Source organism: Mytilus galloprovincialis, chromosome 8, assembly GCF_965363235.1.
Source record: "Mytilus galloprovincialis chromosome 8, xbMytGall1.hap1.1, whole genome shotgun sequence".
NCBI classification, from domain to species: Eukaryota; Metazoa; Mollusca; class Bivalvia; order Mytilida; family Mytilidae; genus Mytilus; species Mytilus galloprovincialis.
Window position 1 is genome coordinate 31,609,246 of NC_134845.1, and position 16,803 is coordinate 31,626,048.

Here is a 16,803-nt window from a genome sequence, read left to right on the forward strand (position 1 = left end):
AAAATATATAGATGTACACGCAACGAATTTAAATCAGTCACAAGCACCCGACCAAAACATCCAGTATACTTGGTCCTGCTAAATCGTAAAGGTACCGTCATAATCCATAAATGAATTTACTGTATTGAAGCCATACATTTTGCTAAAAAGCCATACCAGATCTACCTCTTTGTTACTTTGAAGTCTTTACATCTTTATGATCAAGAATATTGTTTACATATTCATTAATCTTTTAATTCTAATCCAAAAGATAACATATTTATATAATAATTAATGGATTATTATAATCACCAGAACACCTTTATTGCCCTTTAACCCTGCAACCAGGTCCATCTGGTCCCTTGCAATACAGATCTAGAAACTAGATATGATTAATAAGTTTAATACAAGTTATTTAGTTAATTGATTAATCTGATATATATCAGGAACGATTATAACATTAAATGAATTGATTGATTTTGACCAATGGGAGTGGTCAAGCTCAGTGCCCGCAGTCATGTTTTATTTACTCCATTCATGGAGGCAATTTAATCTGTATTTATAGAGAAATAAATTGAGACACAGGACATGAAAACTGACAGTTGATTGTTTGAGGGGTACAAGTAAAGAATAGAATAGTTGTTTAAATATTGAAATAATACTATAGGAAACTGACACTTATTTCATTGTATGTTTTTGGAATTTTTCACAAAAAGTGTAAAGAAATCTCAGCTAGATACCAAATATTGACTGTCATGACCATTACTCGCTTTCTATCAGTCTAAAAGGTATGTTTTAATACTTTAATGTTGTGTAAATATCAAAGTAGATATTACTTCTTAAACTGTTTGAAATTGCAAGTGTTTGAAAACAATTTACATTCTTTTGAAAACTGAATGAAAAAAGATACATATGCATTCACTATTTTGTCAATTAGGGCTTCGTTTCGTTTATATCTATTTACAATATTTTCAAATTCGTTTAAAAATGTTTTATATAAATTGCAATAAAATGGCAGTAACGGTTTTGTATGACAATATTGTTTGCCATAAACAAACATCTTAAAGAAGGATTTTACAATTTCTTAAATTCACAATAATCTTTGAATTTCTACAAACAAGGTATTTTACAATTTGGTGTTATATATACAAAAATTTTCTATATCTGTAATTTTTAAGATAGGTAAACATGACAACTCATACAGAATTAAGATTAAACTTTGAAAATACCAGAAAGCACTTACAGCCGTCAGTTTTTCTCTTACAAATTGACCAATACAGTTAGATTTTTGATCTAAGGAGTAGTGTTAGTCTCGATGTTTGGTCTATTAAGTGTTAAAATTGACTTTTATTTATAAAAACAAAGTGATTACTTTGTCGAGATAAAAATAAGAGCTTTTGCGACGATACAGTGAGCGAAGTTGTTATGTGAATGCTTTAGTCTCCTATAATGGACAGAATCCTTCTAACATGGATTAGACTACATTGCTTCTAATCCACCAACGCTGGTATGCATTGGAATATGGTACGTTGCTGTCCTTTACAACATGAAATATGGCGGTTCTCATATTTGAAAGATTACCGGGAGTTTAGAAAAATAAATTACCTATTAATGCACAATTTGATGGGTATTAAGATCGAATTGGACCAAAAGTGAAAGTCTTTTTATCTGTGTGATTGAAGCCTTATTGCCAGGTGTAAAACAAATCTTATCTGGTTCAGAGAAAGTCTAATCCATTCCGAAGCTTTGATATCCACAAACTCTGACAAATTGAATTTCATCTTTCACGTAAATCTTACGTTATCGGTAAGGATAATTCCACGTAAAGAAATTTGATTAAAAATTTCATGTGGTCTTCTAAATTTCAAAAGAAAGATTTACGAAAAACGGATGGCACTGTTGGTTTTCCTTAATTATAGTGTCCTCAGAAATCCTCAATTTATCTTATCATTAAATATTGATCTCTTGGCTATGTATTTCAATAAATTCGATTTCCTGGGCGAATTTATAAAGAAAACAAATAAATATCCACAAACTTACTATCGCTAAATTTGTGTATATTGTAGTCATACCTATAAAGTTTTGTGTACACAAGTGTGACAGTAATAAATTTTATAAATAAAAAAAGACTGGAAACAAATCTTTCAAAATTTATTAAAAACATCTACAATGACTTGTAAATGAACTTAATATAATTTATCAATGCACCAAGTGACAATGTTTAGACCGTTCCCTTTTATTGCAGTTACAAGCATATTTGAGCAACAAGTGTCCAATTACTTTACAGTTTATGCGAATATTTATTATTAAGAAAAAACGAAATAATGCTTTGATTTTTCAAAAGGCAATAATTGATCTTTATTAGAAATGTTTCCGAAATTTCTTTTTCTCAAGAAAAATATTTGTTTGTTCACCTTGTGATTTTATTAATAAAATCCGTTTTACCAGTCAATTTTACGATTCATCGAATTTTCTCAAGAAATATAAACTGAACTGTTGTCTATTGCTTTTAATTTTGCATCTCAACTTCAAAGTTACAGAAAGTGTTGAATTCGTTAAGTATATTGAACAGTTGATATTACTTCAATGCATCAATAAAGAAATAAAATATAAATTAATCGGCTATTCATATTTTAAATATCCCCAAATCTTCACTCAATATTTCCGCTAGCTATTTACACATGCAGAAGAACTACATTTATTTCAAATCATCTGCCTGATCGAGTCTGTCATTTTCCTAAATATATTACTTTTGATTGGTTGGAATTCAAGTAGGCGGGGCGAAGGTATGTAATCTCAGGTGTAAATACTGTATGTTAGTAGTCTCTTATAGTTTTTATATACGGTAAACAGATGTATTTGTATAAACTAGTGGAAGCAATATTATAATGCAGATGTACAGATCAAAAATAACTTGCGAAAATTTAGAAAGTGTTTAAAAGCAAATAGCCGATGACATTCTAGCGACAAAACAGGAAATTACATTATTTTTTTTCGAAATATGATTTGACAATTCTGTAATTATTCAGTTTCAGGAAAAACCTAGGATTAAAGTGCTGAAGGAGAGAAAGAAACATGGCTTCTGTTTCGGCATCGTTTTGTTTACTGGTGACATTTTTATTGTGTGTGCAATGCCAAGATCTTTCATACAATCTTCTAGAGGAACAAAATAAGGACACGTTTATTGGAGATGTTAAAACTGATGCCAATCTTAGTATTCCTACAAATGATGCCAGTGATGTGACATTTAGCTTTATCAAAACTGATAACAAATATGAGGACTTATTCCATATCAACGAGAGACAAAGTTCTTTGTACACAGCCCAGAAACTTGATCGTGAGACCATCTGTCCATACCAGGCAGTCTGCATCCTTGGGTTGGAAGTCATTGCTAAAGGTACGAAAGTTAGTTTTTATCAGAAAATCAAAGTTTCGGTTCATCTTATCGACGTAAACGATCACAGTCCTACATTTTCAGTATCAAGTATCAGTAGTGATATTTCAGAAGGGGCTCTAGTCGGTACGTCCATTCACATCTCTGATCAGGGCGCTGAGGACCAAGATTACGGAATATTGGGTGTACAGACCTACCGAATTGAAGATCCTACTGGAACATCACCATTCAAAGTTAACTTCACAAAGAACGTTGATGGCACGACAAATGTCAAACTGATTTTAATCAAATCTCTAAATAGAGAGGACAAAAGTTTTTATAATTTAAGAATTATTGCTGAAGATGGAGGAACACCTAAAAAGTTCGGTTCAATAGAAGTGACAATCACTGTTACAGATATCAATGACAACTCCCCAACATTTTCCCAAACTATGTACAACGTAACTATCAACGAAGATCATCAAGTTAACTCTTCATTTCTAAACGTTTCGGCTTCGGACTCAGATTTAGGAGTCAATGGTGAAGTGTTTTACGAACTTAGTCCAAGACAAGAGAAGAAAAATTTGGAACTATTCGATATTGATCAAAATACTGGAAATTTGAAAGTTGTGGCTTCTTTAATTTATGAGTCGAAGGAATATTATACTATAGTTGTTGAAGCAATTGACAGAGGTCAGCAAGCAAGAAAATCACAGGTTAATGTGTACCTCCATGTTAATGATGTTCATAATAATCCACCACAAATAAATATAAATCTCTTGTCGAATGCAGACTTTGCCGAAATTTCTGAGGATGCCAATCTTGATACTGCTGTCGCTCACATTACAGTATTTGATCCTGATAATGGCTTGAACGGAATAGTAGAATGTTCTTCATCAAGTGACGTTTTTAAACTCCAAAGGTTCGATGTACACGAATATAAAGTGGTTATAAAAAGTCCTCTGAACAGGGAGACTAAGCCAGAACATCAAGTTTTAGTAAGCTGTCATGACAAAGGTGTGCAAGCTATGACTTCAACAGCAGAATTCATAGTCAAAGTCCTAGATGAAAATGACAACAAACCAAAGTTCACCAAGGATACGTATACAGTCAGCATTCAAGAAAATAACAAAAGAGGAACAGCACTTTTGAAAGTGTCTGCCAACGACTTCGACTCTGGTAAAAATGCTGAACTGACATACAGCATGTCATCTGTGGCTAGGTACGAATTTCACATTGATTCATTGACTGGTCAGATATCTGTCTTGTCGATTCTTGACCGCGAATCAACAGAGAAACTTACTTTCACAGTTTTTGCTACCGATGCTGGTTCACCTAACTTAACCGGAAGCGCTGAAGTTGTTGTCACAGTTTCGGATGATAATGACAAAGTTCCACAATTCGTCGAAGCACACCCCGTCTTTTCTGTCCCTGAAAATTATGCAGCTTATACTTCTATTGGAATTATACAAGCTACGGATGGTGACGAAGGTGAAAATAAAAGACTGACTTTCAAACTAGTGCCGAATCATTCTGTACCGTTTATAGTTCAACCCAATGGTACTATTCAGACAACAGAGCCATTGGACAGAGAAAACATAAGCACTTTCCATTTTCAAATAATAGTAGAAGATCACGGTAAAGTACCAAAAAGTAATATTACTGATATTACAGTTAATGTTCTTGATACAAATGACAATAAACCATTATTCAAATTTCCAAACGGAAATAATAATACAGTCAGCATATCATACCAAACACAGCAACACACAGTCATCGCAACCGTCGCAACAACTGATGTCGACGACGACACCAATGCACGTGTTACTTACTTTTTCAAAGAGAAAACATATTCGGGTATGTTTCAAATAAACAGTCTATCCGGTCGTATAACTATCGTCAGGCAATTATCAGTGCACGAGGCTGGAAGATATACCATAACTATAACAGCACAAGACGCCGGTACACCTCCAATGATCGCCGAACAAGTCATAAACTTTGTAATTACTACTCAAGAATTAGGTGGACTTACCGCTAATGACGACACAGAAGACGGCCGACAGTATTTCCTAATAGTAATTGCAATATCTTGTGTCACCGTTGTAATTGCGGTCGTAATAATTTTGACAATTTGTCTGATCAAACGAGCAGACCGACTCCGTCAGAAATATTTAGATTCACATAAGGACGATACAGATGGGGATAAAGACACACAGAAAAAAGTCAGTTTCTCCAACACTATGAACAATTTTGACCAGATACCAAACGGTTCAGTAGACAGTGATGATAATGGTCGCTTGTATCCAGAACTTACTAGGAACACATTGCCAATTGAGGTAAGAAAGGATATTTTTTTTCATTTACTTTCAAAATATAAAACAACTTTATTAAACATGAAACCATCAACATTTTTCTTTAGCTAAAGGCCCCTTGTTTTGTATATGACCGTTGTCAACGTAATTATAGTATAGTCCATTACAAGACAAATGACCACAGCTGGATCCTTGCTATGTCAATTTACATTATTCAGCTTAGGCAAAGTCTAATGTTTATTGTATCCGGAACATTTCTTCTTGTTAGGGTTTAACATCTTATTAACATTTTAAACTTGATTTATAGAGAAGATGCCATAGTCTTTTCTGTGGTCAAATAAACAAAATGGTCTTTTCAATGAATAAAAATTCAATTAATCGGTATAAAGTTTGAATGAAACGTTGAAATTTGACACAAAAACTAATAAATTTCTCTCCATTCTCGTTTAAAGTTCGCCACAAAAGTATGTGTATATCAAGAGTTTATAGAAATCATTAAGATGGACATTTTACATTCATTTTAGTGCTTTATGCTCCTTTAATAGAGGAAAACTTTGAAATATATCCAAGTACACATTTTATTTTATGTTATGTTGACCACAATCTAAAGCCAGAGGGTCAGATCACTGACTAAGCCGTGTCAAAAATAATCATTTTCTATCAGTGTGTGATCAGATATATATACCTTGATAAAGTAAGGTGAATTATACAAATGAAAGCGATTCTTAATCAATTTCACTTGACCTTTTATCTGTGTCCTTCGAATTTGTTTTTTTCTTTTGACTTCTTGTGTTTGATCTCCAGGCTGAACTTTTACATTATTACACTCAGTCCGCTTTGAACTTGAAAATACTACTATGCAGTTAGCAAGTAATATCAACTCCCTTTTATGCTGTGGATTGTTGAAATTTGTTTGAAGAAAATAAGTAAAAGTACACTTTTGGTGAATTATTTAAATGAAGCTCATTTTTGATAAAAACTGACTGACTGAAAGTTAAGTGGTTACAAATTCCGTTTAACGAAAAAAAAGTCTTTTACAGCTGTTTTCCTTTTTTTTAAAATATCAACATAGGTTTAGTTATTGTATGATAATAATAACTCTTTAGGAATATACAGATTTCTTATGGTTAATTGTGTCGTTTGGTTGCTGTCTCATTGACATATACCTACATCACATTTTTTATTTATCAAATATTTGAATGTCAAATGAGACGGACACTGATATGAAAGTATGTATCATAAACTAACTGACATTAATTAACCTCTGCATACCAATAGTAAACTGATACATCCACCCAACAAAAGTTTTATCACCCAGTAACATAAAGTGTAAGCAATTACAAATTTCTCTCATTAAATAGTATAATTGGATATTTTTAAATCCAGATATTGTCCAAGCTATACATATGGATAAATAAAAAAATATATACCATGACTCATAGTAATTTTGAGCTAATTATTAAAGCGAACAATTTAACTATTATGTTTCCATTAAATGTGGAATAAAATGACTGTCAAAAGATAAAAGAAAGTTAGAATGGAATTGACATCTGTCAGGTTTTAATTAGTTTCATTTATTAAAGGTGTAAATCGCAATAAATTGGTCCTTAAACTTGTGTATTTGGTCTTTCAATTGGCTAAGGAGCAGTTCTAATGACCACCCCATGATCATCCCTCCTTTCTCTGGACAAGATGCTGTGTAGGGAAGTCTTCTTCAGTGTTGAACCCGGGGTGTAGTTTTCAATGTTCCTTTTCATACAAAAATGTTTAGTACCCCGAGTAGATGTCCCGAGCTTGGTTTTATTACAAATGGGATGTTGCACGCAAACTAACCATTTAATTTCCAGTCAAACGTAGTCAGAAACGAGTAATTCTTTAACATTATATTTTGTGGCAAATTTTTAAATTTAACACTAATTATTTCCGTTCTAATGCATCTTTACTTGTGCGGATAGAAAACAACAACAAACACTTAATAATTCATTACAAGATAGGAAATAAATTAAAACGTGTAATATTATAAAAAATATAATATTAAAAAGAAATAGGTTAACATAGCAAAAAAGGCTTATGTTTTTAAATTAAAATCGGCTTTTCATTTGTAATGAAAACAAAAATCGAAAATTTGAAATCCTTGAATTGAGAAGTATATTAGATATATAAACTTATGCCAACGTAGATTAATTTTAACCCTTAATGTTTGTGTAACCAGCTGAGTGGCATAACTAAAAACAAATTTTATCTTATAAAAATATTTTGACTATATATATGGAAATTTAAAGTCATTTTCAAATGAAATTTGTAACTATTGCTTTTAAAATCATAATTTACAGCCATTTGTAGTAATAACATAAAAGATAATCCTCTGAAAGTACATTAAAATTCAGCTGAAATCGCTTAATATATGATTCATAAATAATACATAAAATGGTTACAAAAAGTTTATATTTTCTCAATTGTGCATATATTGATGTAAGATAAGATTGAAAAACTTTAAAACCTTTAATAACTTAAAAATGATGGACATTTTGCTCGCGGCTATGTTTGATATTAGATTCAGCGTGTAAAATTAAGTAGTGCATTACAATAAGATGTAAAATGTAGAGAAACATCTTGTCCTACAAGATCATATCTTCTAAAATCAAAATTTGAAAAATGAAATATTACGTTTTTTAATTTTTAAAATACAATATAATTTGAAAGAAACCACATGATTTCATATAGGTGACATCAGGTTTTCGGTAATTTTGCTATTTAAAAAAAAAAAGAATACAAAGTTACAATTTGAATTGAGCACAGTTTCGAATTTGTTTACATTTACTTTGAATTCCCATTTGCTAGAATAAAGGGACATCTTTATAAATTGTAACTTGTGAGGTCATTTCAACAACACGTTTAAACTGATGGTGTTTCTTTATTTGTTAGATAACCTTTTTGAAACCAAAGACTATCTTCTATCTGTCGCTATAATACTCAAAACAAAACATCTCATCCGGGACATTACAGTGACTAAAACAACAGCTTGTAATCGGTAGAAAATCTTAAAACATTCTTAAGCCAAATTTGATGAGAACCTGAGTGTTCATTTAAATATTCTGGGACATGAAGAAATGTTTCACAAATACATTAAAAATCAACAAATAGTGTTTATATATACACAATACGTCTTTGTGAACAAAATAATAACAAGATGCGAAAACTGATAGGCGAGCCACGATATACCTTAAAATTTAAATTATAATTTAAACCGTTACATTTTACAATTCTTTTGCAATTCATTATAATTCTTTAAAAAATATTTTGAGATAACACAAGATTTTATAATCAGGTGTGAAACAGGTAGTATTCTCACCTTTTCATCAAGTTATCAACCTTAGATGCAATGATATGCAATTCGTTCTCTGAACCACATTTCATAAACAAAGCAAAACACCAGATAAGAAAAAGACCACGGAAACTATATCTTGACTTAGAGTAGTTTTATTCATCATCCCTTTTAGAGGTTAAACAAGTCGTGTATTTAAGGTCTATACAAGTTTGTAAAGACAAATTATTTTATGAGTCAAAATATCTAGGGTTGCATGTTTGTGATTTTGACGATTTGAAGTTGACACGAGATGATATCATTTTGATAAAGTTGATTTAAATTTCTATTTAAGTGGATTATTATCAGTGATAATATAGGATTTATCGAGCTAGACATATGTCAAAATATTTCATACCGTATTCTGTTGATATATTAAAAATTGTACGTGTTCAAGTCGGTTCAACCACGAATCAGTCCACCTACTGAAACCTTTCATAAGACCAAACCATGGAAGTATTATATTGACTCTCATTTTACTTTTATGATCGAAATTATTGAACAATAAACAAGAAAAAAATTAGAAAAAATTAAATATAGATATAAGAGATATTTTAGAGGGCACTACCATCTCTTGCAATTTCAATTTTATAAAATACTTTGAAATTTATAAATGATAAAATATCTAAATAATCAAAATTTAAAATGTGACTTTATTTATTTCAGTCTTCACTGAGTTTGTATCCAGCAATAGATCTCCATGGTAAACAATTAGTTGATAGAAACAAAAACCAGTTATCATCCCTACAGCTACAGCAACAATTACTGGAAACACAACACAAGAATAGGAAACCTAACAACATACTGGTAAATAACTTTTATACTCTGTAGCTTGTACCTTGTTGTCACTATAGTATCTTAGGCAACTATATATTAGCAAGAGGCAACTATATATTAACGAGAGAAAATGACGTAGACTTTAAGTTTTTTCCGTACGACCACCAACAATGAGCAAAACTCAAACAGTATACATGTAGCACTTAACAATTTATAATAAATTCATCATAGATAACAGGCTAAAGAATTGGTACTTTTTCAATTCAGTTAAACTGCAAAGAAGTGTAAAATAATTTAAACGATTTTGTCAAGTAAAACATCATTTTTGTTTTTACAGTCAAAAGCAAATTTAAAGAAGGTTGATGGTGACGACAACAGCGACTTGTCAGCAGAAGTTACTACCAGTGACAGCGGACGGGGAACCAGTGAACATGAGGATCTCAATACCAGTACAGTGTTATCTTATTCCACAGATTTCGGTAAGTTTCGTTTTTCTGTGTGTAAACTGCTGTTGTTATTGGAGTTCGGTTTATAGCTTGTTGATAATAAGTACCAATTCCTTTTAGTAATTTACAAGTTGTATTATCAATCATGGATGTTTTCGAAGAACGTTTCTATATTAACTTGTATAGATTGACGCTCAGAGCAAAACGTTAGGAAAGTTTGTCATATTTAAGGTGGAAGACATGGGAAAACATTGTAACAAGGATGTTTAAATACAACAGAAGTAGTGTAAAAGGAGCAGTATTATTGGATGTATGATTACATCACAAGTATTCTGATATAAAAAGTTTGTCCCAGTATTGTAAAAATTCTTCAAATTTAAAAAAAAAAATGCTGACGTCTATAAATTTTCTATTATAATTTGTCGGGGTTGCTATCTTTTTAATATTTGTCTCATAGTTTATTTTTATTCACACTAAAAATTACTGTCGGACCTTGAAACAATGACTTACATTCCAATAATAAATATTTGTTTAAGATACAAGTGTGATACACGGTTCACTACAAATATTTTGGTAGATACACGACCTCATGACCGTCCAATGTCATAATTTATCAAAAATATGATGGCTTAGGGGTATCAGTGTAATAATAGATGGACATAAATTATATAACATATATATCATTGGTCATTATGGATAAAATCAGAACTAAATTATGTTGTACAGCCAGTCATTATATGCACATTGACATTTATGATTTATGCTCCTGTTCGACAAATATTTTAAGCCTTAAACTGCTTCAACTATAATATGTTTTTGACTTACATAGTTTAGTATCTGTAGGGTTTACAAAGACAATAAACAATTAAAATATGAACAAAATATAATGTGAAAGAAATTTTTGCCCCTTATACAATAGACTTTCAATAAATGAGCGACTAATAAAGTAAAATTATTATTAAGAAATAAAGATCGATGTGGAGCAATGTACCAAAAATATATAAAATTCTTCGAACAATAATTATTTTCTCAATTTAAGTATTTGAAAAATTTCCTAAATCGTGTTTACAATTCTTCCCACATTATGGGTATTTTAATGTATCGGGTACGACGAGACCACAGCAAATTAATTATGAAATCTAAACCTAGCAGCTGGGTGTCTAGGATAGGAACAATCTAGCCACGGCATATTGATGGATCGGTTACAACCAATAACATGATGGATGTCTCTATGTATACCGCCACTGTCTTCCTTAATCACACATTTTCTGTCAAAATATACAAGTACATGTATGACTTAATCACAATATTTTGACTACTTTTCCTTTCCAAAATGTAGGAGTATATATCGATTTTAAATGATACATTCATAATCTATTTTGTGGAGTTTTTGTGTTTTGTGTCTTTTTCTCTTTTTTTTTATTCACGATGTGTTTATGGTCTTAATTGTCTATTTGGTAACTTCAAATAAGTTTCAACTTTTGAGTGATAAACATCCAGCTTGTAATTTTTTTTAGAGGTGACAAACTTGTAAGCTTGTGATATCCCACATCTTTGATACGTAAAATAACGATATTTTCCAAATTATTAAAAGTATGTTTAAAAAGTATGCTAGAAAAAAAAACTCCTTTCCTATTATAAATGGATACTTTTGGTGACACATGAATTTTTGTTGAATAATCATTTAAAGAAAACAGTCTTTTTTTTTTAAATATTTTAAAAAAGCCTCGCAAAAAATTCCCACAAAATTAATGAAAAGAAGTTCTATGAATCATTTTAACAATAAAATGATTCAAACAACAGGACAGTAAATTTCGCATCTTGTTAAAATATCTACTGCTAAGGGTTACCATTGAATTCTAGTATTTCATATATTGGACCAACACATTAGAAAACAATATAGTGAGACGGAAATATGAGTGGACAACAAAATGGTACATTAAAAATCGTTTTAACACTATAGATTAGAGAGATCGTATTTGTCAATATTGTCACCAGGATTGTCTTACAGTTTCAGGTTTCTGTGGTATACCTGTGGATAATAAAATAAACAACATATACCTTCAAATTTTTAAATCTCAAAGAAATGAATCTTTTGATGTTGTCAGTAATGCAGTGAATGACTAGCAACACCTGTTATTTCCAATTTTATTATCTTGTTTTTCATTGTATTTTTCTGTTGATTAATTTCTTTCTATGTTAATTATTTACAGAACAATTGAAGCAAAATCAACACAGAAATTTCTCGCCATTTTACCAATCCAGCCCACGTGGTCGAGAACAGGCCATCTGCACAACAACGAACTGTTCAAATTTTTACCAACAACCAAATTTCAAAAATCTGACTATGTCGTCTGACAACTTTTTTAATTATGAAAATAGTGCAAAAGGAATATATCCAAAAGGAATTTCTCGGAATACTTCTATGACAAGTGGTCATGACGACAGTACTACAACATCCGGAAGTTACGTCATAGATGACGATGATGAATATGTAGATATGGTTCGGCCCAGTAGACAATGCATTGTATGATAAAGTCCTTGGCGGGAGGAAACGAAGGTAAATATGTTTACTATACTTTTAACTTAACTCGACAAAGCATGGTGTGTTTTGTTAGTGACCACTATGATACTTTTTACAGGAAACCAATTTAGACTAATAATCATCAATAAAGATATATTTGGTACTTATTTAACTTGTAAAAATTATTAGTAATTTTATGTGTGAAAAGTAAAATCATCAATGCAAAGAAATATAAGCTCATCTAAACAAGCATCGGCTATTTAAATTTTACATTCTTATAGTTATATTTAATTATTTATTTTTTTGCAGTACCAGCTTCAGATGCCTCCAAACTGATAGTGCTATAACCAAAATATAATACGTTCGACGTCATGAATAGAAACGAGACTGTTTCAACTTTAAGTCGAGATAAAACGAAGAAAGCTGGTAGGTAAATTTCTATGTTCAATATTTTATACGAAAGCGTATTATTTATGTTTTAATAGTTTCCAAATTCTGCTCTAACCAATAAAAAAAAAAGTAAAACAGGAAAATTTACGTGCCATTGACTATTATCGCAAATTTACGAAAATCATTTCTTGTATTGTGTGTTGCATTTACTATAGTCTTTTTAATCGTAATCACATTTATTTACTACTACAGCTACCAAACAAAACTTAAAGATATTCAATACAAACATATCATAGAAGCTTTATTTGTATTTTATATTGATTTTTCTAACATGAAATGACAATTTTATCTTTGGTCTATGGTTTTTATATAAAATCTTATTTTTTATTGATTTTTTTTATTTTAGATTTTTAATCAGAAAGACAAAGGTGATGAAACAGCTGCAGAAACAGATAATGTTTAAAGCTTTGTATAAAACTTGTCGAACGTGGATTGAAAAGACATTTTTTATTTGTGAAATTTTTTGTGCCAAATATGTCAGTGCAATATGAAATAATATATGTGTTCATAATTGAAATATATCATAATAGTCCCAAATAAATATTGGTTTATAAATATATGACCAAACATGTCAATTGTGATATGTACATGTTTTTTACTGATTAAATCAGTACATAATTAAAAGATATAATTGTTTTCTCGTGTTCAGTTTCTATTTCCTTACAATACAACATGTTCATGTATGTAACAACATACTGATGTTTAGTACAAGCAACTGTAATTTCTAAGTACACTTGCATACATATCAAGAAAAATGACACATAAATTACATCTTCATGTATAATATTAAACAGAGATGACTTGTTCAAAATTGTCACAACCTCTTCCAAGAGAGGTTTATTTTTGGACAATTTTAAATATGTTTCGCCCGTCTATCTATTTTACATGACTCGAAATTTGAAGGCAGGTTTTTATAAATATGCATATAGAATTCATTCACTTTAAAATGAAGGGGCGAAAGATTCCAGAGGGACAGTCAAACTCATAAATGTTAATGATGTGTGAATTTAGTTTATACAATGGTTGGTTGATAGATCGTTGGCTGCTAAATGCCCAGTAGCAAATATTTCATTCATGTTCAGTATAAAAATAAGGAGATGTGGTATGATTGCAAATGAGACAACTATCCAAACAATGTTCAAATGAAGTGACTAAGCAATTATTTCAACCATACAGTCTTCAACAATAAGAAAATTCCATACCGTGTGATCGGATATAAAAGTCCCTGACATGAAAAATATGAAACATTTCACAACTAACGGCCATATTTACCACAAAACAGTTTACGAAAAACAAATATGACAGACATGAACCAACGACAACCACTGAGCTTCAGGCTCCGGACTTGGGACATGCATATAAAAAATGGCGGGGTTAAACATGTTTGTAGGCGCTCAACCCTCCCTAACCTGGGACAGAGGTGTTATAGTACAACATATAGAACAAATTATCAAAATTACCTGCAAAAGGGCTAAACTCTACAGATGGATATACAGAGAAATACAACTAACAAAAACACTTGAGTGAACGTGGACGCGTACTTGTACAATCCAAAAACAAAATAAAATAAGCACAAACATGAGAGTACTCGCAGTTATTGACAAATAGTTAAAAGAAAATAACAATTGGTGAAAAAAGGGCGGTTTTAAAAAGAGAACGGAACAGATAAACACTGAAGTAAAGTGTAAGTTGATCTGTTTTTTTCCAACAACCGATATAGGGCTCGATAGTGTGCGTGTTCGCTTTTAGTAATAAAACACACCTCTTTGTAAATAAAAAGGTTCTTCACACTGAAAACTTATTACCTAGAAATACAAAAATAACTGGGGGAATACGGTCAGTTGTTCGGTAATGGTACATTAGCAATTCTTATCAAATAATGGCACCCTCACATTGCTTTAAGCTTATAACAAGTACATAGTGGTGATAGTTTTCACTTTCTGCAAGTGATTGTGTTTGTATTGTTGTTAAACAAATTAACAGTTTAAAAAAAAGAAAGTAAGGACAGTTTAATGAATAAGGAAAGACAAATCTGAAATCGTGTGGTGAAATCTTCACCAAATACCGTCTCGGGTTGATTGAATTAAACAAAAATATGATATTACAATAACTATTTAAATAGCTTAAAATACAATTGCCTATTACAGAAAAAAGTGGTGAAACAAGCAAATAATACAGGCTCACATGCAGCTATATTCTAATCAAGGAAACTAATGACGTCTATAAAATGAAACAGCTTTTCAACGCGATTTATGTAAAGATCAAACGAAACATATTGTTGCATTTTATTGATCTATACAGACACACATGTACGCTTAAACATTTGACAAAAAATCAAAGAGATTAAAAACGAGATATCTTTTGGCTGTTTTTTCATATTAATTCGTAAACACTAAAAGCTCTGGAATTTCTGTTCTTTCGATTTCTCACTTTGTCGATACAAATGTACAAATGGCATGCTTTATTGAAAACTGAACTGGGCAAGATTAGAAGTGAAATAAAGAGAAAAAAAACTGCATCATTTCATAATATATTTGGTGACTGATATAGAAAGCTTGAGTAATGACATTGTTGTAATGTTTAAAATAGTAAAATTAAAACCTTCATAAATAATTTACATCCAATCTATGCGCATTTTTAATAAATAGTTTCAAGTCAACTATACTCATTGGAAGTCGAACATACAAGATCACACATTTAACTAATGTATATATAAAAAAAAAAGAAACCGTATGCAACGTTTTATTTGTTATAACATGAGCAATACGACAGGTACCACATATGGAGCAGGGTCTATTCTGTTCCACATTTAATGTTTATTACATGTTTTCATTTTTATCCGGAACAAATTGAACTGGACCGTTTTCTTAAATCACCGCATTTATCGACCACCTTTAATTTATGTGACACCGTCCGCTTCAATATTTCAACGCATGGAAAATGGACGACTTTTCTACTTTCTGAGGAAATCGAGACATACCACTGTCAAGTACGTTTGATTCATTCATAAACTGTGATAAATTATTCTGTTTAACTCCGATATTTTTAGATAAGTGATTTATAAATACATACGAACTGTAAGTTATTTATTTCCGAGAAATGAACTGTAAATTCTACTTTCGTTTTTGACACGATTAATAATCTTGTATTTAACTTTCATATTTAATTCGTACACATTGTAAAATATTGTATTTTTATTTCTTTCAGTTTACCAATCTACTGACTACTTGTAACCTTTCTGGTGGAATATATTAATTACAATTTATCAAACAAGTTGTGTTCGTTATATATTCATCGAGATTGCGATTGCAGTCACCTGGTTAAACTAGTTGAGTCCGGCTCAGCATAGTAAATTGACAACAACTTGTCTACACATCTCCTGAACAGGAAATACAACGGAGCATCGTTCGTAGCTGTTACCTTGACACTACGCAACACAGCTTGTGCGTCCTAGGCAGCAAACCAACAACGTTGAACTAACACTGCCTACAAATAGTTGATTTACATCATGGATCTCAGTCACAAGGAACAACAAGAAGAAGTTCAGCCCCCCGAGGGAGATGTCACTGAAGAACCAG

The 16,803-nt window shown here is 31.1% G+C and overlaps 1 protein-coding gene and 1 long non-coding RNA gene across 3 annotated transcripts; both read left to right on the forward strand.

The window, feature by feature from the left end:
• The first annotated feature begins 581 nt into the window (after positions 1–581).
• LOC143085568 (protocadherin-9-like) lies at positions 582–13,861 on the forward strand. Of its 2 annotated transcripts, XM_076262006.1 has the most exons (7): positions 582–767; positions 3,009–5,688; positions 9,695–9,835; positions 10,143–10,284; positions 12,465–12,811; positions 13,085–13,201; positions 13,572–13,861. In XM_076262006.1, exons 2-5 carry the CDS (start codon positions 3,055–3,057, stop codon positions 12,782–12,784), a joined length of 3,237 nt encoding a protein of 1,078 aa, XP_076118121.1. In that variant the 5' UTR covers positions 582–767; positions 3,009–3,054; the 3' UTR covers positions 12,785–12,811; positions 13,085–13,201; positions 13,572–13,861. The 2 variants fall into 2 exon arrangements, with proteins under 2 accessions (XP_076118121.1, XP_076118123.1); XM_076262008.1 differs by lacking the exon at positions 582–767 and having other exon boundaries at positions 2,815–5,688; positions 13,085–13,205.
• A 2,162-nt stretch (positions 13,862–16,023) lies between these two features.
• LOC143043229 (uncharacterized) lies at positions 16,024–16,498 on the forward strand. The gene is made up of 2 exons (XR_012968263.1): positions 16,024–16,214; positions 16,433–16,498. It is a non-coding gene; the product is annotated as an uncharacterized LOC143043229 (long non-coding RNA).
• Positions 16,499–16,803: the final 305 nt, after the last annotated feature.